General features: G+C 42.2%; 2 protein-coding genes, 1 non-coding gene and 1 pseudogene across 3 annotated transcripts in view; 3 read left to right on the forward strand and 1 right to left on the reverse strand.

Moving 5' to 3' along the window:
• Nucleotides 1-1242, forward strand: part of LOC138242532 (antigen WC1.1-like) — a 65915-nt gene extending 64673 nt beyond the window's left edge. The window contains exons 5-6 of the mRNA XM_069198065.1: nt 530-725; nt 1221-1242. Of these exons, the coding sequence (XP_069054166.1) occupies nt 530-725; nt 1221-1242 (218 nt within the window). The remainder of the gene's footprint in view (nt 1-529; nt 726-1220) is intronic.
• Nucleotides 1243-2811: 1569 nt separating this feature from the next.
• On the forward strand, nt 2812-13933 carry LOC138242533 (antigen WC1.1-like). The gene is made up of 11 exons (XM_069198066.1): nt 2812-2879; nt 3009-3047; nt 3569-3883; nt 4838-5134; nt 5538-5762; nt 6677-6820; nt 8359-8457; nt 8854-8925; nt 10740-10826; nt 11703-11789; nt 13758-13933. The coding sequence occupies exons 1-11, from the start codon at nt 2855-2857 to the stop codon at nt 13931-13933; spliced, it is 1566 nt and encodes a 521-aa protein (XP_069054167.1). The 5' UTR covers nt 2812-2854.
• Nucleotides 13934-16710: 2777 nt separating this feature from the next.
• On the reverse strand, nt 16711-16782 carry trnaa-cgc (transfer RNA alanine (anticodon CGC)). Its single transcript has one exon. It is a non-coding gene; the product is annotated as a tRNA-Ala (tRNA).
• Nucleotides 16783-24667: 7885 nt separating this feature from the next.
• LOC138218926 (5S ribosomal RNA) lies at nt 24668-24776 on the forward strand (annotated as a pseudogene).
• Nucleotides 24777-25438: the final 662 nt, after the last annotated feature.

The following is a 25438-nucleotide window of genomic DNA, read 5'->3' on the forward strand; positions in this document are numbered from 1 at the left end:
TACAGGTGGAGGTGGAGGTGGAGATTGGTGATTTAGCCTCTTTGATCTTAATATACATCTAAAATTATTTGATTAACATATATCTACATTATTTCTGGAAGAAATTAATCAATTTTACATTCAGTTAAAACATTCAGCCACAAAATATTTTTTGGTTTAACTATTTGACGTTGACCTTTCAGATTTTCTTCCAACACTCCCCTCTTTCATTTAATTTTTATATCCTATTATCTATTTTCTTATTGAAAGCACTTTGCATTATTGTACAATTGATTGTAATAGTATATGCATTTATAAAATGTAATTTTCTACGCCTAATCATAGGTGTAAATCTATTTATGAATGGAACAATAAGAAGTCAAGATTTAAATTGAGAATCTATGATATCTATTTTTCACATGAAGGTAATTTATTTTCATAGGGTAGTAAGTTTAATTCTCACAGGCACCAGGTTCAGTGGCAGTGAGCAATGAGCTGCACTATGAGAGATTACCTGCTCAGACTGACAGCCTGTAGTTCTCTATTGCAGGTTTTGTGAGGCTGGTGAACGGACACAGTCTCTGCTCTGGGAGAGTGGAGGTGAATCTCAAGAACACCTGGACCTCAGTGTGCGACTCTGACTTTGACTGGCAGGATGCAGAGGTTGTCTGTCGGGAGCTGGACTGTGGGGCTCCTGCAGTGATACACAGAGGCGCTCATTTCCGACAGGGCCAGGGTGCAGTCAGGTCAAAGCAGTTCCAGTGTAGAGGACAAGAGTCCAAACTACAGCACTGCCCCACTGCAGCCAGGCCAGAGCAGAGCTTCTCCCAGAGTAGAGCTGTGGGTCTGACTTGTACAGGTAAGATTGTCACACTGTTTTCACTCATGGAAACAATCGTTATAGAGTCATAAATGATACATATTTTGATTGGGTGATCTCTGATGTAGACTGAGTGATCTCCTGAGGAGAGTGGGTGATCTCCTGAGGAGTGTCGAGTGGGGCAGCACGCAATCGGCATGTTCTAGGCAGGGTCCCAAGCACACACCCCACACACCAGACTTAATTTAAAACATGATTTGTTAGCTGGAACTTACAGTATATGACCTGGACCGGGCACACTAGACATAGGAGCTTGTTGTTTTTGAGGATGTTGTCATTTTTGCGGATAACCAGGGTGTAGCAGAGGGGAGTGTGAGTGACCGTAGGACAGTCCCTGTGGCTGTGTCGGTGTTCCCATCAGCGCCCGGTGTGGAAACTGCTAGGGGAAGAAAATAACACAGGTGGTTTAGTGTAACAACTGAGGGGATGGTGCTTTCTGCCTGGGCTGTTTTGTGAAACGTGTATCTACAGCCTGTGCAATGGCGAAAACTGCCCTTCAGCCTTGAGGCTGGGAAAACGAATCAGCCTAGGCTGTGCCAAAGCCTGTTTTAATAGCAGCAGCCTACCCTTCAGCCCTCAGACTGTGTGGGAAAAAAAGTACAGTTAGCAGGTAGTAGGTAGATGTTTCAATTGTAACAAAGCTCCTCACCAATGAAGCTAGGAAAAGTAAGGTAAACAGCCAGTGTGATGGCAAGGACTGTTACAGAAATATCAACGCTATTCTTCAGGCCTAAGACTGGAATTGTAGAGATAAAAATATAAGTGAAAACCTTCATCTTGGGGACGGTTTATTAATACTTTATTTCAATATGTGCAAGGCTTAGGCAATTATTGGGGAATTTTTCTGTCTTCTCCAAGTCCTTCCTGGTTTTATGTGGCCTAGAGCAGGGTGCTAATTGTCTCCTATGAGCTACACATCGTTATCTTACGTATGGGGAAAACTTGGAAAAATGAGTCCCCAGGGAAAGTAGCACCCTTTGAGGAAACAATCACTTATGGCATCACAATATCTGTTCTTATTCTATGCCTGCTATTGGTTTTTCAATCACTATGTGCTGGATCTTATAGTTTTTTTCACTGTATTGGTACTTTAATTTGTTGTATTTCTTGTGGCCTGCTGTGGTGTCATGCTGGTGAAGTTCTCTCCTATCTGCAGGATACACAGGGTTCAGGCTGGCGAACGGCTCTGACTCCTGCTCTGGCCGAGTGGAGTTACAGTGGCTCTTCAAGGACTGGGGGACAGTGTGTGATCTCTACTGGGATCTGAGAGATGCCAGGGCTCTCTGCCAGCAGCTGGGCTGTGGGGAGGCTGTAGCAGCACCAGGACAGGCCAGGTTTGGACAGGGCAGTGGACCAGTATGGGCTGATGTGTTTGAGTGCCAGGGCAATGAGAGCCATCTCTCACACTGTGCTGTCTCTTCATGGGGGAGAGCAGGGTGCTCTCATGGACAGGACGCAGGAGTCATCTGCTCTGGTAAGAATCGTGTATTTAAAACACAGTGACACTCCCTCTGCTTACACACATAAGCACACTGTTTTCATGATTGAATATCTGCTCTGTTACACACTCCCAGTTATGTAAGAGATGCAAAAATGAAAACACATATTCCTTAAAACGTGAGTGTGTTTTTAACATGTCATATCTATCTCAAATTTTCCCTCAAGGTGTTATTAGGTTATTTTCTTTCTGATGGATAGATGCACAAATACACTGAGGACTAAAGCTCAGTTGTATATTTATGTTGATATCAATGCTCTAAAAGATTAAAGAAAGTTCTGTACCTCAGTATCCCGTAATTAACATCTGACCTGCTTAATTGGTTTAATTAATAGAGCCCAATAAAACAGGAGCCTGAAAAGAAAGTGAGTCTCAGAAAGTCAAGGTTTACAGATGTTATGTGCAGTTGAGCCCCACACACAGCTGACATTCCACTGGTGAAACATCACTCCTGTGGACAGAAATGAGCTCCTTTCTTCTCTTTTACAGACTCAAATATGACCAGAGATTCACCTGGAGCAGGTAAAGAGAGAATGAGGACTGTCTTAATCACATCAGTGCTGTTTTATTTGTAGTTTCATTTCTGGTGTTAAATTGCTCCTCTCACACAAGGTTAACAGTCTGATTTCTCTCTCTCTGTTTGTTTCACAGACGTCCCTTCTTCAGCTCTTCCCTCTTCCAAAACACCAGGTATGAATTAGCCCCTGTTCTGTATCTCCAGGACTCTCAGTGTGTGCTGATGTCTCTGTTGCTCAGTGGAATCCCAGATCAGTCAGTGAGGCAACAGCTGTGTGTGTGCAGTTTTTTCTGTGTCACAAACACACTCGGGTCTTTGGGATCTACAGCAAACACATCTATCTGAATACTGCAATTTGACACTGGTGGAGCTATTGTCTCTATGCCCAACAGTGGGTCAGAAAAAATAACTTATCTGGTATACTGTTTATGAACAATGTGTAATATGTTAAACTTACTGTATATATTATATATATATATAATAGAATAATATATATATACATATATACTGCTTATGAACAATCTGTTACAATAAGTGTATATATTAAATTAATCAAAAGTCAAGAAACACTGTACTTGAACTGTATCTGCTGTGCCTAGTGGGCCGAGATAATCTTCAACTTGTAACAGGAGGTCATGGTGATCTCTTAGAACTCCTGATCTCTGACCCCTGACCTCTAATTTTCTGGTCCTAGATCAGCTATCCCTTAGGCTGGTTGGGAGAGGAGATGATTGTGCTGGGAGGCTGGAGGTTTATCACAATGGCTCCTGGGGGACAGTGTGTGATGACTCCTGGGACCTGGCAGACTCTGAGGTGGTGTGCAGGCAGCTTCAGTGTGGGACGACCCTCAGTGCCCCAGTGCCGGCCTCCTTTAGCCAGGGAACTGGTCCCATCTGGCTGGACGAGGTGGGCTGTCTGGGGAATGAGTCGTCCCTGGGGGAGTGTCCCTCAGCATGGTGGGGACAGCACGACTGTGGACACAAGGAGGATGTGAGAATCCTGTGTTCAGGTAGGGGAGATAATTAAAATTACAATGATTCAGATAATTTAATCCCACATTGTGGATATGGCTTACATCTAGAGTACCTAGATATGTTTGACTTGTGAGGATTTGAGAATCTTGTGTTCAGTAAGTTAGTTAAGTAAAATAATCCATAGTCTTAAATTCCACATTGTGGATATGGTTTGCATCTGGAGTGCTTAAATATATCTTGTTGAGGAAAAGACTGAGCTGTATGCAGAATTAATTTTAAAATAAATATTTATATTTATGATACAGTTGTGAATGCACATCCCAGCAAAAATAAATAAAGAGAGAAAGAAACTCAAGAGAAATTCCCCTCCACTTTAATGGGGATATATTAATCTCAGTCCTCCAGTAAAATCTAGGGTCCAAACTTTAAACTTCTCACATCAATAAGACCTGTTGTCTGTTTGGGTGTATTTGTCTTGGCCATAATCTTTCATGATTTTCTGCCTCAAATGTTTCATTTTGATTTGTTCCAAGAATGGCTTCTGGTCAGATCCTAATGAACCACTTGGTGTTAAATGTCACCCTGAGCCTCGTTTTCTCCACTCACAGCGCTGCACTGCTCACCCTGAGCCACGCATTCTACTTTCATGCCTCAGTCTCTTAGTTGTGCTGCTGCTGAAAAGCCAAGCTGATCAGAATTACATTTTGGGTCAGAACCTGATCATGTAATGGGATTTTAAAGCTCTGTGTGATGCACTGTCCAGGTTCTGAATGAACAGAACCACACAGTCCTGTCACCTTCATGTCAGCTGTGTTATTGTACAGCTGTCCTTGTTTCATTACGTGAGTCAGTTATAACTAGATTATTACAGGAAATGAGACTGGTTGCTGTTCACATTGTTTGCTGGTTGTTTCTTACCAGTTCAGATTGAAACGTTGGGCTGTCTTGTCAGGGTTTGTTTCCTTTGACTTTCCCTGCTGTCTTGGCAGATCACACTCTCCTGAGGCTGTCTGCAGGCTGTTCAGGACAGGCAGAGGTTTACTACAATGGCACCTGGGGGAGCATCTGTGCCAACAGCATGACAGACTTCACAGTTGCAGTGATCTGTAAACAGCTGGGCTGTGGAGACAAGGGCACCACTAGAGAAACAAACTCCAGGCTGAGCCCTGATCCCAAATGGCTGGACTTTGTCTCCTGTCGCAAACACGACTCCACCCTGTGTCCCTCCTCCCCCTGGGGTCAGAATGACTGCACAGATCGGGAAGTGGCTGAGATCACCTGCTCAGGTACAGAGGGAAGAGTAATGCTCTGTGAACTAGTGTTTTGCCATTTTTAGAACAGACAAAAGCTTTAAACTGAATTCTTATTAATTTATCTCCAAACATGTATAAAATGAAATAATTATTATTAATCTTTGAAGGTCCTAGAAAAGAAGCTGACAGAAGCACTCCAGCCCCTCAGGAAGAGCAGCCACAGCAGCACTGCCCAGGTGAGTTCAGTGTGTAAAACAGTCAGAGACACTGCAGCCCTGAGCTGAGGAACAGTAACCATACAGCTCTCTTCTAGAGCCACTCAATACCTCACTGACCTCTACTACAGTCACTGAGCTGAAGACACTCAGTAAGCTCTCTGCTCTCGTCTACAGTCACAGATCTAATGACACTTGATAACCTTTCTGTTGACTTTCAGTCCCACTGGCTCTGCGCCTTGCTGGAGGCACTAACTGCTCTGGCCGGGTGGAGCTGCGGTACGAGGGCTCCTGGGGAACAGTCTGTGACGACTCCTGGGACCTGCAGGATGCCCAGGTGGTCTGCAGACAGCTGGGCTGTGGGGATGCAGTGAGTGCAGCAATAGAGGCCTCATTCGGACCAGGGAGTGGTGCCATCTGGCTGGACGAGGTGAACTGCACAGGCAGTGAGCTTCACCTGTGGGACTGCTGTCACTCTGGACTGAATCAGGGTGACTGTCGACACAAGGAGGATGCAGGGGTTACCTGTACAGGTGAGGATAGTCTTAGAACTGTAGATAAACAAGGTAGCAGATCAATGGAGAAGTTAGACTGATGTCACCCAATACTCTATCACTGCTTAATATCTAACTGAACCAACTAAGATCATCAGTCACAAGATTTGGATGTTTTGTAGCCATGTGTGTGTGAACAGCACTAGGCTTTAATTCTGAACAAGACACCATTCATCCAGCAATCCTAGATTTGACCTCAAGGAACAAAAATATCTTTTTTTTTATTAAGACCACTCTGGATTCAACTTGCTTTAAAACCAAAGACAAAATAATGACAGTTCTCCTATCTCTTTTACAGGTTTGTCAGAGACAACAGCCAGTCCAGCAACAGCTACAGGTGAACAGAAATCTTCCTTGTCATTGATAACTCCTGTCTTTCTGTCTCTTCAGATTCCCAGTGTAGCTGTAGTGTCTCCTCTCCCCCCTCAGGGTGAAGTTCACTGTCTCTTCAGATTCCCAGTGTAGCTGTAGTGTCTCCTCTCCTCCTTGAGTCTGAAGATCAGTGTCTCTTCAGATTCCCAGTGTTGTTGTAGTGTCTCCTCTCCTCTCTCAGAGTGAAGATCAGTGTTTTCAGATTTCCAGTGTAGATCTTGTGCTAGTCTCCTCTCTTTCCACACTGATTTAGTGACAGTCCTGATGGGTTAGATTGGGAATCCTTAACTGTTCTTCATTGATCTTGGGTTCACCCTGAAGCCATGAGAGCCACATATCGGAACAGGAGGAGAACAGGACATGTGTCGAAGTGTATATGAGCCCAAGAGCACCTCTCCTGATCCCTGTTCATCCATTGTCTCCCCCTCTCTCAGGCAGAACCAGGACAACACCCCAGACACAGCCACTGGGAGGCCTGTCTGCCTCGCCCCTGGTCCTTCTGCTGCTGGGGGCTCTGCTCTTCGTGGTGCTGGCCCTGTTAGTGGGGCAGCTGATCCAGAACAGGAATCTGAGGAAAGGTAGGGAGGGAACTCTCCATCCACATAGTGACCTCTAGTGGTCAGTTCTGTCACTCACATGGAACTTATATTTACATAATTACCTTGAGGAAGAATTCAATTCAATTCAATTCAACTTTATTGTCATTAAACTTACACAGGTGCATAGTATAATGAAAAGTGTTTCTCATTAGTCACTCAGGTGCAGTATATAAATAGGACAGAAGATGAGACAATAGACAGTTACACAATAAGACAGTTACACAATAGCAATAATAGTAACATGTAATAACATAACATAAATAACATGTAATCAAGTAATCGAAAACTGTGCAAAATTCCGCAGAGAAAATTTAACAGGACAAAAACAGTGCAAGGTAATTCTTGGAACAGTGCAAAAAAACAGTGGTTAAAAGTAGTATGGTTAATTAATATTGAATATTATTATGCCTGTTACAATTTTACTGGGCTATCGAGGGGACAGTACAATTTTGGCTTACGTGTGTGTGGTGGTGTAGGAGTACAGTGGTTGTGGGTACAGGAGGATGTTAGGAGCGATCATAATAAGGTGGAAGGGAGTGGGGGCGTCACCAACTTGACACCTCTGGGGAAGAAGCTATTTTGGAGTCTAGTTGTGTGCGACTGGAGTGACCGGAACCTTCTGCCAGATGGTAGGGGAACAAACAAGTTATGACCGGGGTGAGTGGGGTCAGACATAATTTTGGTGGCTTTTTTCAGACTCCTGGTGTTGTATATTTCCTGGATGGATGGTAAGGCACTGCCGACGATGTGTTGGGAAGTTTTGACCACCCGCTGTAGTGCCTTACGGTCGGATGCGGTGCAGTTGCCGTACCAGACTGTGATGCAGCTGGTCAGTATGCTCTCCACCGTACATCTGTAGAAGTTGGTGAGGATCTGTGGATGTAGGTGTATTTTCTTCAGCCTTCTCAGGAAGTACAGCCGCTGTTGTGCCTTCTTGATGAGACTGGAGGTGTTCAGTGTCCATGTAAGGTCCTTAGAGATGTGAACACCTAGGAATTTGAAGTTATTCACCATCTCCACCGCAGACCCTTCTATGTAGATGGGGGAGTGAACTTTTCCTTGTCTTCTGAAGTCAACAATCAGCTCTTTGGTTTTGCTGATGTTGAGACATAGGTTGTTGGTTCGGCACCAGTCTGCGAGTTGTTTTATCTCCTCTCTGTAGGCAGCCTCATCGTTGTCAGTGATCAGGCCCACGACTGTGGTATTGTCAGCATACTTGGTGATGGTGTTTGTGCTGAACTTAGCAGTACAGTCGTGGGTGAACAGGGAGTAGAGCAGTGGGCTGAGCACACAGCCTTGAGGGGCACCGGCTGTGCCCTGGTAGAGACCTGGTAGAGAAAACCATTTAAAGTTTAAAAAAGATTATCAACAATTATAGATGGAGATATCAGGAAATTTGCAAATCCAGAAGCATAACATTTATGTGCTGTAATGTCCAAAGAAGGTTTAGTAGTCAATGTTTGATCTTGTACTCCTCTCCCTGCATGTTAACCCTGAGTGTCTATTTTCTCACACAGCCCTATCTAAGGGAGCACTCGCACCCTATCATGATGCCGTTTACGAGGAAATAGAGTACAAACTGGCCAGAGAGGGAACCTACAGTGCCCCCAGGAGAGGTGAGTGGAGAGAGTCTTCAGGAGTGATTAGTCTCCATCTTCTGAGGAAGATCTGAGGACTTAACACTTGTAGAAAATCTCACCATACTGGTTTTAAATCTGTAGAGTTTTCTTTCTCAACTTCTGTCAAAGTAAGTGAAGAAAAGCATCATAAACTCTGTGTTTCTGTTGACAACCTGGCTTCTCTCCCAGTAAGAGACAGTGCTGACTGACTGTAGGATTGTTTTTTCTCAACTGGTGTTAAAGTAACTGACACCACAGTTCACAGTTCCTGATCTGCCTTATACACACAAACTCTGAGATACTGTTCACACCCTGGCTTCTTCCACAGCCAGTGGAAGGCAATGAGTCTGCTGTCTGACTGCAGGTAATACTGATCTGTCCTCCTGTTCACAGGGAGATTCCTCTCTGACGAGCTGCCCTCTGGATACGATGATGTGGAGGACAGTGAGGGAGACCCAGTACTAGGTGAGGGGAGATGGAGTCAAGGGGCTCAGTGTGGGAGTGAGGAGGTCTTCAGTCCAGTACTCACTCTCACCTCAAACCAGGCTGACGTTTAGAGAACTTATGTAGAAAATCCAGAATTATATAAATATAACCACACGTGTTTCTTCAGTGTTGCCTCACACTAGCCTTATCTCAGTGTAGTGGTTTGATGGGTTTACTGAGACAATTATTAATTGTAGCAGTAATCACGAGGTTGTTCGTTGGGGCTTTTAGAAAATCAATCGTCAGAACAACTAACAACGCACACACACGGGTTCAATACACGGGATACATTTCTTAATATAAACTGTGCACCAAACATATACTAGTCTGCCTGGATACAAGCGGCAGACCTTACTGTGAGGGTTATCAATATACAAGGTATATAATCTCGAAGAGATGCAAACACAAAGAGATACACAACAGAGAATATATGTCAATATATATCGTTCGGTTACCAAATCGCTAATCAGTGTTATTACCCACTGTTACTCTAAACTCGGAAGTAAATACATTACTCATGAATTAAATTGATAACAACTTGTGTTGAGGTACAATTGAATTCTCGAGATGCAATGTAGAACATGGGGTTTACTTATCCACTGTGTATGGATTTGGAATTCCCGGCACGAACACCAAACCAGCTGACAGGCTCTGTTGCAGCCTCTGTTCCAGCGGTTGTCCAATGGGCGTTGTGTCGGCGTCCTCTGGCTACCGGCCAACCAGTCAAGGTGCAGCTCGGAGTAGGACGGGCGGAGGAATCTGACTGCGGCGCGCAGGGCAGTCGTTGCTCCGAGGGGATCTACCAGCAGTCCGGCTGGCTAGTAGAAAGTCTCTATGCACAGAGTGTGACTGCGAGTCCTCACAAGTCACTCTTTTGCCTGGGAAGAAGCTGGTTCGTTCCCGGTCCAGCGCTGCTTCTGAATAAGCTATTCAGGTTGTCGACGAGGGTCCAACTGTAGGCTGCCGTTGATCAAGCGCAGCATTCACGTTGGTAGAATTCTGAGTACGTACGGGATCCTCGGCCTCGCGCTTAGAACAAAGTCCAAGTCCTTTTGCAGACAACAGCAGTTGTCATGTGATTGTCTCTGAGGATGCGCAAAAATGGCCAAGGAGAGCTCCGATCTGAGCTTGCGCTCCCTTTTTGATCAAGACCCAGATGTGTGCTGATTGGTTGAGAGTTTGGCGGGCATTGGAGACCCACGTGGTATTATCACGCCCTGCCAGTCCCTGATTGGTTGGTCAAGGTGAGATATAAGTCACTTACTCTTGACACTTAGGAATGCAGTCCAGATGTCCATTCGGCACTCCCTAGACTGATAGGCGCCAATGGTTGACCATTGATCATGATAGCCAGGCTTAGCTAATTGCATCCCCGTCTGGGAGCTTGTTTCTTATCAAAAGAAAACATCTTAAATCAGCCTGCATGAATTCTTTCTCTGTGGCTGCACCACAGAGATGGAGGGTGAGATGGGGCCTACTTTAGGAGCATACCAACGCTTGATTCTGTCTTATTAAAAAGCATTGCCGCTACATCAGCAAATCATAGATGCCGAGCAAAACTAGACCTGGTCAATACTGGGGTGCTCTCATTGGTTTTGATAGAAAAGGAGACTGCGGAACAGCATGCTGTAAAAACAGCCTTTCAGATCAGATTAATCAGCGACCCTAGAGTTTTGGCTTAACTATACACCACAAAACATTAAAAATCACACTTTCCAATTACTTTGCAGCACTATGGTCAAAGTAAGTCTGAGTCCTGAAGTGTAAATTCTCTGTCTCTCTGTGTAGTTCAGGAGACTCGATAACCTCTCTGAAAGAAGAGATCCCAGAGTACTATGATGATGCTGTAACTGTACCTCAGAGTCCAGATGCCTTGTCAGGTGGGTTATTTCAGTCCAATCACATGGGGAAACTCTGCACCAATACACACAACATAAACATACAGCACGCAATTACAAATTTGCTAACAAGGTGTTTTAGACACCTACATCCTAAACACCCAGAAAATCCTCAAACTGCTACCAAGTATTCAGCTTTTACAGAACACCTACATAAAAGAAAGAGATAAACCAAACCTTCTAAACCAAAGACATTACAACCTACAGTTAAATCTCTCTCTTTGTGAACCCAATTGCTACAAAATAAATGGGAACCTATCTCCCTGTTCTAAAGATGCTCCCACTAGCCAGGAGAGGCACTTTTTAACTAAGGGATTATATAAAAAAGAAATAAAAGTTTCTAAAAACAACAGAAAGGGAAGCTCTCTTTATGAGGTTCAAAGACTAAACTCCAGTCTGGACTCCCACAGAGTCTGAATCTCTCTACTCTTTCTTGGATCTCAGCCTCTGAATACGGAGTCTGTACTATTCTGTACCAGTTACATGAATCTGACTCTCTCTCTGTGATCTCAGCCCTGCACACTCAATCTGGGTCACTGCTGACAGTGTCCGGCTCCTCTTCAGTATCTCATAGGGTTCACATCACCACCCTCTCTGTCCAAATACAGCCAAACTTTCTCTGCCCTGTTTTCCTTCAACATCTTATTTAAAAATCTAGGAATTGTTTTACATTTATTACAGTTGTGAATAGGACTGGAAATCAGGTTCCCCCTGATCTCCTGTACTTTGAGCCTGGAGTTTTAGATCCTGTGTGATGTTCAGTTAATCAGTGTGTTCTGATGAGCTCCAGCAGTCCTGTGCTCTAGATAACTCAGTATGCTGATGTGTGACAGTGAAGCTGTGCTCTGTGTGCTTTAGGAAAGCTGATGTCCTCTGTGAAAGAAGAGGCCCCTGAGTACTATGATGATGCCATCACTGTGCCCCAGAGTCCAGACACTGTGTCAGGTGAGTTATTATAAATAAGACTAAGGAGTACCCCCTGTACCAGCCCACAGTAGCCTTTGTCATTAGAAATTAGTCTCAACCTAATTTCATATCTTCAAATAAACACTACCTAGAAGAGAAGAGGTCTCTGACAGGCCAGTCTGTGTCAGAATGACAGAGCCATTACTGACCTGCTCTTCTGTTCACAGGGAGACTCCTCTCTGATGAGACACCCTCTGGGTACAGTGATGTGTTCAGCAGTGAGGAAGACCCCACTTCAGGTAAAAGGGGCTACAGCCAGGCGGCTCAGTGTGGGTTAGGTAGTTCAGGGATGGAAAAGATAACCTCCAGTAATCCATCTCTGTTGCACTGTCATCCAAGACAGGGGGGAATCAGGCATTTTGCAGTAGCAGTAGCTTCACTCTATCATGTCCTACAAGGATCAATAACAGCCAATAAAGACTGAGTGACCTGAATTGTACAAAGTTAGATCACAAAGATCACAGTGTCACTGAAACCCACCTACTGACACACCTAGCCAATCAGATTTAAATTGATTTAAATTGATCAGGAGCTGATTAATGATGAGTGAATGAGGTCTGGGCAGAACAAAGCTTTAGATTCCCCAAGACCAGGAATTCTGTTCTCTGACTGCAGAGAGAATTACTAGGCTCAGAAATTACTAGGTCTTCCTCACTGTGGTTTTAGAGCATTGATACTTCATAAGTATAAGTGAATTCTACACTGAATCATCAATTCTTCCAAAAAGATACAATTTAATTAAAAAAACCTATTAAATGCTTTTGAGTACAATATTGTAACATCTATTCTGTATACTAGAACTGTTAGCCCACTAATAGCCATTGATATCAAAGCAGAGTACTTCTCAGATACAGTATGTTCTATTATGCTTATTGTTTGTTATGCAAATTATGATTATATCAATAAATTGTATATTGTCTGGTTAGAATATATGTGTGAGACTATAGATTATTATGTTTGATTAGTTCCTAAAAGTCTACAAGTACTCTCAAAATATACTGCTTTAATTTCTGATTGTTACAGAAAATTAAAATCCCCATTCACTACACTATTGTGACTATGTAAGTGTTTTAAAAAATCTAGGTACACCTGGGTAATGTCATCAATTCCAATTCCAATTACAGTACATGGCTAGGGGCTGCAAAGCAAGGAGATGTTTGCTGAGATGCTGAGGTGTGAGATTCAGAGATCAAAGCAACCATAAAGTTCTGGGTAAATGATTGTCAATCAACTGTCCAGGAATGATAGAAGGCGAGAGCTACTTCTTGCTTCTACTACTTGTCCAGATCAACTGGAAAGACCAGACTGGAGTTTAGTCTTTGAACCTCATAAAGAGAGCTTGCCTTTCTGTTGTTTTTAGAAACTTTTATTTCTTCTTTAGAGAATCCCTTAGTTAAAGAGTGCCTCTCCTGGCTAGTGGGAGCATCTTTAGAACAGGGAGATAGGTTCCCATTCATTTTGTAGCAATTGGGTTCACAAAGAAAGAGATTTAACTGTAGGTTGTAATGTCTTTGGTTTAGAAGGTTTGGTTTCTCTTTCTTTTATATAGGTGTTCTGTAAAAGCTGAATACTTGGTAGCAGTTTGAGGATTTTCTGGGTGTTTAGGATGTAGGTGTCTAAAACATCTTGTTAGCAAATTTGTAATTCCGTGTTGTATGTTTATGTTGTGTGTAGTGTTGTTAACAAATATTTAACTAATTGTCTGAACTATTACTTTTTTCAATAAAGCTGTTCCAAAGAACAAATCTCTTATGTGCCTTTAACTATACCAAATGCTTGGGTATATTCTTGGCAAAATCTTTAAAAGTTGGGGGTTATGATTAATTTATTTTTTAATTTATCTACTCAGTCATTTTTGATATTCACAATTTCCATAATCCTAATATGTAACAATATTATTTCAATAACTGGCTCATTTGACAAATCATGAGTCTGTCTCTCTGTCAGGTGTCCTCCAGCCTGGCCCTGGAGTGGACAGGGTCCTGCCCACACTGCCCTCTGAAGAAGGAGCCCCTGCCCCTGACAGGACTGACTACGATGATGTTGGGGATGACTCTCAAGGAGAGGATGGGCGCTGTGAGACTGACAGAGCTGTCTGGGAGAACCTCCTCCAGCAGGTCTAGACACAGAAGAGCTTCACCAACAGAGTCACACAGTCTTACAACAGTTCTGAGCACTGAGACTGTCTGTGACCTGAGTCCACTTCACTCCACTGCTTCCACACTGACACTGTCTGTCACCTGAGAGCTCTGACCAGTGAGTCACTGTCCTCATTGACTTTGTCTACAGGACCTGCAGTTTGTGTTTTAAAACAGGGAGACCTTAAAGTTCCCTATTCCATTCAGTCTTTTTTCTTGTACAATATGATATGTTTCTGAAATAAAACTATTAATTGATATAGAATTCTGAATGTAACATTTCTGATGTGCAGAAATGTATAGACATTTTCTTAACGTTTCCTTTTTAAAAATAAACTTTTTAAAATCATTTTGTCATTCATTTGTAATTTCTTAATTTTGTACAATTAAAGACTTTTAATTAAATATATAAGGAACCTTTGGCCACTCACAATGATAAAATCAACCCCAGAAGGAGAGAATGCCTAAATGTCTGTGATCAATTCATAAGTATGATTTATTCCACACAAGGAACAAAAGGCGCTGTCGACAGAGCCAGATACAACACAACCAAAGAGACAACCTGGCTGTTATTTACATTCCCTTCAAATCAAAAGATTAAGATAGATAGATACTTTATTGATCCCATGAGAAGAAATTACATCTATCTATCTAAGACTCCTTGTCCTGCCTTCAGGAGCTGCTCAATTTAAAACGCAGCATCCCACAGCACTAGAGACACCCCAATATTCACTTTATACTGCACCTCAAACCATAGGTATTTGATAGCACCCAGATTGACCAGTACAGAGCACTAGATACAGTAAAACATCTTCATATTTGAAAGAAATTTGAGTGTTTTGCACATTTCAAGCTACAACAAGTAAACATTTGAGTACCTAAGTCAATATCACCTGGAATGATAAATAATGACCAACATCGGCAACTTCCAAGAAAATCATTTTCACTCATTGAATTTGATCTTCATACTCACCTTGCATTCTCAGCTATAATACTTCAAAATTACACTGCAGATTTGGTGGAAAACTTCACAAATCTGTACAATTGTATTTTAATATCTTGGTATGTACTTTCATTTTAACCATAAATGCTGTTCAGTATATTGTACTTTTGTTGTACTTTTTAAAACATTTTACCTGAGGACGCAAGGGGACTGTTATATCTTGTGATACATGCAAGACATCAGTAAAAGAAGGTGAAATTTTAATAAAATTGGTGATTAAAAGAAAACCACAACTTGTATGATATTATCCCTCGATATCGAAGACCAATTGAAGGATTTGAAGAAACTATCAAAGAAACAGCAGCAATAGCAGATGATTTGGGTTTTGAACCAATGATTACACCTCAATAATCAATTCGTCCTCAAAAAATGAAGAGACAGTCATGTTTTGAGCCTCATAATGATCCTCTTCTGGATCCACAAGAAACGTGTTTTGGATGTACTTATAACTTCCATCGAAGAGAGATCTCATCAGTTGCATACAATTGAAACTTGACTTTTTGGATGGTATTGAAAATATTTTTAAAAAATAAAATAAACAATTTTCCAACGAAGATCTTGTATTGCCAGGATCTATTCTTAGCGTTTGGTAGTGATAACACTCCTGATATTGATGGAGTAGAAACGTACGATGCGTTGACAGGATTTCTGAAGCGAGAAGTCCTAGAATGCCGCCTATAAATGAGCTAGGATTCATACCAAGAAATACTTTTTGTTTTCCACCCAGAAGGCTGCTATTGCATTACCAATTTTGGTAGCTTCTGGGCGCGATTTTCCAAAACCGAAACTAATAACAAAGTTATTTAAGATGCACAAGTTATTTGGACATTTACCATGTCCAAAAATTGTAAATCGAGACTAGTATTACTACAGAAGAAAATATTTAACTGAAATATTAATAAGACTATGTAAGTATAAAAAGTAGAACAATTCAATTGATATAACTTATTTTTTATTCTTATTAGAAATGGGCTCACACACAGGAAGACACTAACGTTTATATTCGTTAGAGTGTGTGAATAATAGTTTAACCCAAAATGTTTGTAATTGTGATTTTGTTAAAATGTAATAAATCGCCTATCAGCAGTAAGAAATTATTAAGAAAGTAAGAAATTGTTTTATTTCACAAACTGTAAGAGAGTTTACAGTTCGTATCCTTCGCTTTGTCTTAACTTAAGCATTCAGGATCCAAGCCAGTGTGCGGACAGTTGTGTTTCTTGAATCTCTTGTAATCATCAAAAGTCGTTGTTTAGTCCTTCAGTTTTTTCTCGAGTTGTCCAATGGATATTTTATACAATCCATACTTTTCATGCTCTTTTGAATTTTCCTTCACATATGGAAAAAGTTCAAAGTGTCCTTATGGCTCCACATCTACACGAGAGCACCTGTAACAGTACAGGACACGCAGCGAGGAATTCGCGCAGCTTTCAGCTCAGTGCGGGGTCCAGAGGGAGGACTCGCTCGCTGAACGATCTCTCAAGAAATCCCGGGTGAGATTCAACAGGTGGCTTCTTCAACAGCCACTACAAGTGTGGAGACGTTCTCTGGATTTCCTGAATATGACGTTAAATTAGTTCAAATCATTTGTTGTAGTTAACAGAACTAAATGCTTTGAAGGTACATTTAAAACAGCAGAGCAACACTGTAGCACTTCGTGTGTGACTGAACTTAATTGTGTAAACCTGGCTCTCTATGAACACCGACAAAGAGTTCTCACTCAACAGAAGATTGCGATGTGAGCACAATAATATAAAGCACTTGGAGATGCCAGGGATTGAACCCGGGACCTCATACATGCGAAGCATGCGCTCTACCACTGAGCTACATCCCCAGTAGTGTGTGCTAATGGAGAATGCCTGCAATTTCCCACTTTCGTGTTTCCTCTACTACAGAGTAAATTAATGGGAATGAAGAAATAAGGAAGGAAAAATAATCGCATTGAAGCTTCCAGAGACTGGGCAAAAACAAATCGGTTATTTTTATATCCAGTCACACGGGCAACGGTGGTTAATTCCTCGACGGGGGAGTGCTTTTTTACCTCCTTACTCTACTGTCTTTCAATTCTGTTTTCTTTGAAAGCTTTTTGCATCTTTTAAGTGCTCTCGGTTAAACTACGCATAGAACAACAGCAGTACTGATGATTTTCATGGACCGATGCACACTTCTTCTGTACAACTCCAGTGATAAAGCCCTGTCTGTAAATATTGTAGAAGAACGAAAAAGGGCGAAACAACGCTCCAACCACAGGAATGGTAACCGGAAGGATCGTGTTCTTATTTTATATGTCATTTTGAGATGCCTTGTCAACGCAGACAGGCGTTAGAGCTGAACAAATAATTTATAGTGGTGGTTGTAAACATGGAACATGTTATTTCTATACCAGGAAGAAAGGAGCAGACTCTTAAACTCTCTAACTCTTAAGTTAAAAGAGACAAAAACGACACCTAATCACAGCTAACATTAATTAAAATGACATCACAACAGCGGAGCCTTGAGTGAATCTAATTCGTTTTCATTGAATGTCTGTGTCTTCATCACTTTGACCAGGGTAAAGTAAGCTTGATGTTCAAAAATGATTTTGGCACGCCTGTAGCGTTTTTATGAAACAATTGCTTTGTATATACAATTTCTCTGTGTATAAAGTACATTGTGAATGTTCTCACAGCCTTCAGTTTGTCTTTTTATTCCACGCACGAATATTCTTGTGTCCATATCACATATCATATAACACAGAACGCCTTCAAACCAAATGCATTTTAAAGACCAAGACTTTGAAAATTTTCACAACCCCTCCATAAACATATCAGTGAGCTAATTATTCTTTTCTGACACTCGGGGTTTTGATTGATGCGCAATTACGCACCATCTGGAACACTGGGGGACCGCTGTATACATACATACATTCACAACGCAGAAATACTGCTCAATAGAGTTTCATGCAAAAAACCCATATATGACCATAGGAAGCAGAACAGCAGTTTCCAATTACCCAGACTGTCAGCACGGGAATAAAGCTTTGTTTTATTTCTGAAACCCTTTCTTTATTTCCTGTTTTCATTCTGCAGGAAAATTCCTATTCTTTACTCAACAGCTTTTTAAAAACAGCACCCATGATGTTCAAATCATGATGTCCATGATTGTTTACACAGAAGACTGGCAGAGCTTTGGGTTGTGAATCTCTTTTTCTCATGGTTTTATTGAATGTGGCACTGTGCACTAGGATAGGGGGATGCTGTTCACAAGCCAATAGCATTTAAACTCCAGCACCCACAATGCTGCAAGTAAGTGTTTTACACACTAAGCAGGTCCTCTGACCTTTCCCAGGCTTGCTTTGGGTTGTGAAACCTCTTTCAGTTTTTGTTATGATTTTTTCAATACGGCACCTATTAGACACGCAATACACTGGGATAGGGAGGTCCTCTTCATGACTCAATAGCATTTGAAGCACAACATTCACAATGCTACAACCAAGTGTTTTACACACCATACAGCTCCCCTCACCTTATACAACCTTGCTTTGGGTTGTGAAAGTGTTCTTTCTTTTTTTATGATTTTTTTTAATATAACACTACAGGTAATATACTGGAATAGGGGGGTCTTCTTAATACATGGGGTACATGGGGATAGCGCCTTAAAAGGTGGCTTCTCAAAGCTCTTTACAGAATGACAACAACAATAAATAAAAATACACAAGATAAAACACAATTACAATATATAGAGGAGACCGTGGATGGTGGTACTAAGAAAAGCAGAGGGGTGAAGAATGGAACCAGTTCAGTAAAGGCTTTTCTAAAGAAGAGGGTTTTGAGTCTGGATTTGAAGTAGTTTAGAGAAGGTGACTCTGTGATATCCTTGGGGAGAGAGTTCCAGGGCTTGGGGCATAACAGGAGAAGGCCCTGTCACCCACAGAATGTAGATGGGCTTGGGGAACAGTTAGGAGAGCAGAATTAGAAGAGAGAATGTTGCGAGGTGGGGAGTAGGGCGATAATAGTTCAGACAGGTAATGAGGTGCCAAGCCATGCAGAGCCTTATAGGTGAGCATGAGAAATTTCATGTGCATTTTTTCCCCTCTGTAACAAGAAACATGTGCACTCTGAATTGAGTTGGTGTCAAATTTGTAAACCTGAAATTATTTTTTGGTCATATAGTCATTAAGATCCAAAAGACTTGGACAGAGATTCAACGAGCCCAGGCATAGAGACTGAGTGTCAAGCGAGCAGGAGCGGTGAGGAAGGAGACTGCGAGAGCATAGATATAGATATATCTAGATATCTAGGTATATAGATACTTTACACAAAGTACAGACAGTGCATCAAGACAATATACTGTACAAACAGTAGACAACGTACAAGTAAACAATGCAGACATGTAAACAGTGACTGCAGACGTGCGGAATAAATAAGAAATTGAGGTAGATGTTTCTATGAAATTAACGGTATTCAAAATGTTGCAAAAAGAAAAGCGATTTGTTTTGTAAAAAAATGAGAGATGATTTTTACTTTATACAGGAAAGGCATGTGCGTCAAGTTGATCTTTTTGGATTGCACCATTTGAAAATATAAATTGGAAGTTAGTTTGGACAACTCCTGTTGGATATTGTATTACAAATAAAGTTAAAAAGATATCATTTAAAATTGTTCATAGGTTTTATCCAGTTAAATAAGTACTCTCTAAAGTACTTATTTAAGCATGAGCAGGATGATTTGTGCATTTTTTGTCGAGCTGAAAGGGAACCTTTGGTACATTTAGTTGTAAGGTGTGTGTTTGTGAAGTTGTTTTGGACGGACTTGCAGAATTTTGTTTGTAGGCATTTAAAGGTGTTTTTTTTAGGTTTAAGGACTTTGATATTCTACTGTGTAAGATACCTTTTTTAAAAAAGCATTTATATATAGCAAATTTATTAGTCATTCTTAGTAAATTTTACATTCATAAAATCAAAATGGTCCAGTAATACTCCCCTTTTTAGTACTTTTCAGATTGAGTTGAAATATTATTTAAATTCTATAAAAATGAAAAAAAAAATGCTAAAGCAAGGAAAACATTTGATATATCTAAAAAATATAATTTACTTACTTTACCTCTGGCAGTTATTTTTTTTTTCTGTTCGTGTTTTTATTTCTTTTATCCATTTCTGCTCCTGTAGTTGTATTTGTTAATTATTTACACATTTAATAAAAATAATAAAAAAAATGTCGGCCGTATACGTTACACTATAATATAACGCAAACATCTATTCTGGACTATTTTTTTTCAGATTATTATTATTCGACTAATATTTTTGTGGTTCATAGCAACGGTCACTAAGGAAGTTCATCTGATAACCCGGAAGTCCTCTGTTTGACCACGTTTCGCTTTCTGTGTTCAAACCCACGTGTTTACAGCCACTGCAGCTGCAGGAATTTTTTTTGTTTTTCAGATCAACTCTGAAAAAAATGGAGAATTTGTTGCTTAATCTGGAAACTGAGGCGTACTCTTTCATGGAGATTGTGCTTAAATCGATCGTGCACGAAGTTTCGAAAGTTTTCCGAAACCGGACAGATGATTCCGAGAAGACCGGGGTAAAGTTAGCTTGAAGTTCGAAAACGATTTTGGCATGCCTGTAGCGTTTACACGAAACCTCTTAGAATCGCGAGAATACTTGCTTTGTGTATAAAATACATTGTGGATGCTTTCTCAGCCTTTACTTTTTCGTTTTTATGACATTTTTTTGACCAAGCACGAATATTCTTTTGTCCATATCTCCGCAATGGAAGCACAGAACGCCTTCAAACCAAAAGCATTTTAAAGACCACGACTTGTGGATATTTCCACAGCCTCTACATCAAAGTGTCAGTGAGCTAATTATCTTTTTTTAAACCTCCGGTTTTCATCGATGCATAATTACGCACGAACTGAAACCCGGGGGACCGCTGTGTGCACACGTTCACAACACGAGAAATACTGTTCAATACGGCTTCGTGCGAAAAATCCGTATATGACCATAGGAAGCAGAACAGCGCAGTCTCCCATTACCCAGACTGTAAGCAAGGGAATAAAGCTTTGTTTGATTTCTGAAACCCTTCCTTTACGCCCTGTTTTCATTCAGGTAAGGGTCAACTATTTTGAAAATACTACTGACAGCAGGAAAATAAATTCTTTACTCAGCAGCTTATTAAAAACAGCTCCCATGATGTTCAAACCGATTTTTTACACAGAACACTGACACAGCTTTGCATTCTGAATCTCTTTTTCTCATGCTTTTATTTAATATGGCACAATGCACTGGGATAGGGGGATTCTGTTCACAAACCAATAGAATTTAAACCACAGCACCCACAATGCTGCAAGTGTTTTGCACACTAAGCAGGTCCTCTGACTTTTCCAAGCTTTGTTTTGGGTTGTGGAACCTTTCTTTATATTTTTTAGGATTTTCTGAAGATAACACTACAGGTAATACACTGGGATAGGTGGGTCATCTTCATGGCTCAATAGCATTTCAAATACAGCACCCACACTGCTGAAACCAAGTGTTTTACACACCAGACAGGCCCCCTAACTTTATATAACCTTGCTGTGGCTGTGGCCCCTTTCTTTATTTTTTTATGATTTTCTGAAGATAACACTACAGGTAATACACTGGGACAGGTGGGTCATCTTCATGGCTCAATAGCATTTCAAATACAGCACCCACACTGCTGAAACCAAGTGTTTTACACACCAGACAGGCCCCCTAACTTTATATAACCTTGCTGTGGCTGTGGCCCCTTTCTTTATTTTGTAATGATTTTCTGAAGATAACACTACAGGTAATATAGTGCCGTAGGCGGGTCGACTTCATTGCTCAATAGCATTTCAAATACAACAGCCACACTGCTGAAACCAAGTGTTTTACACACCAGACAGCCCCCAGAACCTTATACAACCTTGCTGTGGTTGTGGCCCCTTTCTTTATTTTTTTATGAGTTTTTCAATATGGCACCATTAGACAGGCGGTACATGGGGATAGTACATTGTGCTCTTCACGAGTCAATAGCTCTTCAAGCACAACAGCCACAGTGCTGCAACCAGGTGTTTTACTAGAACCAAAACAATCTATGTTAGACATTTTCATCTTCAGCCAAAAATACAAACCTGTGTACGTAGTGTGGTGCAGGTTCTTGTCCCATCCTGCTCTTGGTCCAGGTTGGAGGGTTGCACCGATTCTGAGTCTTGTTAGCTGGTATGGATGGGTTTGGGGGTGTTGATACCAGAGTGGTCCAGGAGGGGGATTCAGGTGTCTCGGGGGCATTCTTGTTTTTCTATGAGTTCAGGTTGATTCTGTTGGTTCTGTCATGAATCTCCCTCACGCAGGCAAGCGCTCCCGCATTCCCTCGAGCTCTCCCCATACCAAACGTGCGATGTCAATCAGTCCTCTGCTTAAACCCTCATCTGTCCCCCGGTCATTGCTCACAATTGAGATTCTCTCCTGGAGCTTACCTACTAACTACGCCTTTGCCTTACTATGACTTCTCCCCTGGACCTCGACCCCGCTTTTCCGACAACCGCTTTAGCCACTCGATTTTGTACCTTCGCCTGTTTTACGCTTTCTCGGATCCTGACCCCAGCCTGTCTCTTCGTTTACGCCTCTGCCTACCGACGCAACTTCTACGCCTTCCCGGACTCCGACCCCTGCCAGTCCCTCGACTACGCCTTCGCCTGTCGATTCTGTGCCTACGCCTGTACTACGCCTTCCCGGACTCGGGCCCCTGCCTGTTTACTCCGACTACGCCTGCGTCTCGCGCCAACCCTACCAAGGGCACCGCATTGGATCCCTATCCTCAGCAGTCAGCCCCTGTGTGACAGGTTCTGAGTGTCTTGGTTACATCCGTTTGTGTGTATAGATGAAAAAGCTATTGAAGAGCACCCCCACACCCCCCACCCGTCTCGGTGGAAGTTGCCATGTTCAAAAAATCCTAAAAAGATAATTAAAGTTGCACACAACAAAGCATGACTGTGAAAGGTCAGGAGGTCTGCCTAGTGAGCACAACACTTGATTACAGTCAAAAAAACCATTAAAAAATAAAGAAATGTTCCACAACTCAAAGCGAGGTTGTATAAGGTTAGGGGAAATGTCTGGTGTAAAACACCTGGTTGCAGCACTGTGGCTGTTGTGCTTGAAGAGCTATTGACTCATGAATAGCCCCCCCCAATCCCCATGTACCGCCTGTCTAATGGTGCCATATTGAAAAACTAAAATTCTTATTAAAAAAATAAATAAAGGGGCCACAACCACAGAAAGGTTGTGTAAGGTTAGGGGACCTGTGTGGTGTGTAAAACACTTGGTTTCAGCAGTGTGGGTGCTGTATTTGAAATGCTATTGAGCCATGAAGATGACCCACCTGTCCCAGTGTATTACCTGTAGTGTTATCTTCAGAAAATCATAAAAAAATAAAGATAGGGGCCACAGCCACAGCAAGGTTATATAAAGTTAGGGGGCCTGTCTGGTGTGTAAAACACTTGGTTTCAGCAGTGTGGGTGCTGTACTTGAAATGCTATTGAGCCATGAAGATGACCCACCTATCCCAGTGTATTACCTGTAGTGTTATCTTCAGAAAATCCTAAAAAATATAAAGAAAGGTTCCACAACCCAAAACAAAGCTGGGAAAAGTCAGAGGACCTGCTTAGTGTGCAAAACACTTGCAGCATTGTGGGTGCTGTGGTTTAAATGCTATTGGTTTGTGAACAGAATACCCCTATCCCAGTGCATTGTGCCACATTAAATAAAAGCACGAGAAAAAGAGATTCAGAACACAAAGCTGTGTCAGTGTTCTGTGTAAAACGTCGGTTTGAACATCATGGGAGCTGTTTTTAATAAGCTGCTGAGAAAAGAATATTTTAATCTTCCTGCTGTCAGTAGTACTGTGAATATAGTTGACCCTTACCTGAATGAAAACAGGATGTAAAGGAAGGGTTTCAGAAATCAAACAAAGCTTTATTCCCGTGCTTACAGTCTGGGTAATGGGAGACTGCGCTGTTCTGCTTCCTATGGTCATATAAGGGTTTTTCGCACGAAGCCGTATTGAACAGTATTTCTCGCGTTGTGAACGTGTGCACACAGCGGTTCCCCGGGTTCCAGTTCGTGCGTAATTACGCATCGATGACAAACCGGAGGTTTAAAAAAAGATAATTAGCTCACTGATAGTTTGATGTAAAGGCTGTGGAAATATCCACAAGTCGTGGTCTTTAAAATGCTTTTGGTTTGAAGGCGTTCTGTGCTTCCATTGCGGAGATATGGACAAAAGAATATTTGTGCTTGGTCAAAAAAATGTCATAAAAACGAAAAAGTAAAGGCTGAGAAATCATCCACAATGTATTTTATACACAAAGCAAGTGTTATTGTAACTCTAAGAGATTTCGTGAAAGCGCTACAGGCGTGCCAAAATCGTTTTCGAACTTCAAGCTAACTCTACCCCGGTGTTTTTCAGAATTGTATTGAGATCGTTTTCCACAGAGCTCAGATGTCAAAGCACAGCAGCAGCTCTCCACAGCGATCCTCTATAGCGCCCTTTCTCCCGCAGCTCCGTCCTCATTGGAAGGAAGCAAGAGTGAAAGGCTGAAGTGAAATAGAGCGGGGACGAAGGCAGTGAAGAGAGAGAACGTGGGAAGAAGAGAAAAACGCAAGAGAAAAAAAGCAGCGTCGTAAAAGAGGTGACGGAGCTGTCCTCTCAATAAGAAGGGTGCCAGTGAGCCTTGCTCTCGCTTACGGCCACACCCCCTTGAACACGCCTGATCTCGGAAGCTAAACAGGGATGGGCCTGGTTAGTACTTGGATGGGAGACTGCCTGGGAATACCAGGTGCTGTAAGCTTTTAAGCGCAGGAAGCGCCCTATCCCCGCTCGCTCGCTCATTCCCCAGAAATACTGGACGGGGTGGGAAAAGGTTTATTGATGGTTTATTGTACCGCAACGGTCACAATTGACTCACCAGCAAAGATGGCGCCGAGGCCACATCGACTCCCTCCCGCCCTGCCTCGCACCGAAGCTCGAGCTGCGGAGCGCGACGCCAAACCGCCAGTCCACGGTCGCGGGCGCCGGACATAGACGTCATAAACCCTTCCGAGGCGCAGGAATTATAGATCACTGTAGTTTCTTCTGGACCCGGGTTAGGGACAGTGTGCCCTCCGTGAGAGTCTTCTGAGGAAGCCAGTGTCTCATGGGTGTCCAGGCTTGGTACCATCTGTCCATCACAGGACACACAGACACACACACTCACACACCCTGGACAGGACACCAGTCCATCACAGGACACACACACACTCACTCACACACCCTGGACAGGACACCAGTCCATCACAGGACATACACACACCCTAGATAGGACACCAGTCCATCACAGGACACACACACACTCACACACCCTGGACAGGAACCAGTCCATCACATGACAAACACACACTCACTCACACACCCTGGACAGGACAGCACTCCATCACAGGACACACACACACCAGGGCCAGTTTTCCCAGAAGC

The sequence above is a fragment of the Lepisosteus oculatus genome, chromosome 14 (genome assembly GCF_040954835.1).
Source record: "Lepisosteus oculatus isolate fLepOcu1 chromosome 14, fLepOcu1.hap2, whole genome shotgun sequence".
In the NCBI taxonomy this organism is placed as follows: Eukaryota; Metazoa; Chordata; class Actinopteri; order Semionotiformes; family Lepisosteidae; genus Lepisosteus; species Lepisosteus oculatus.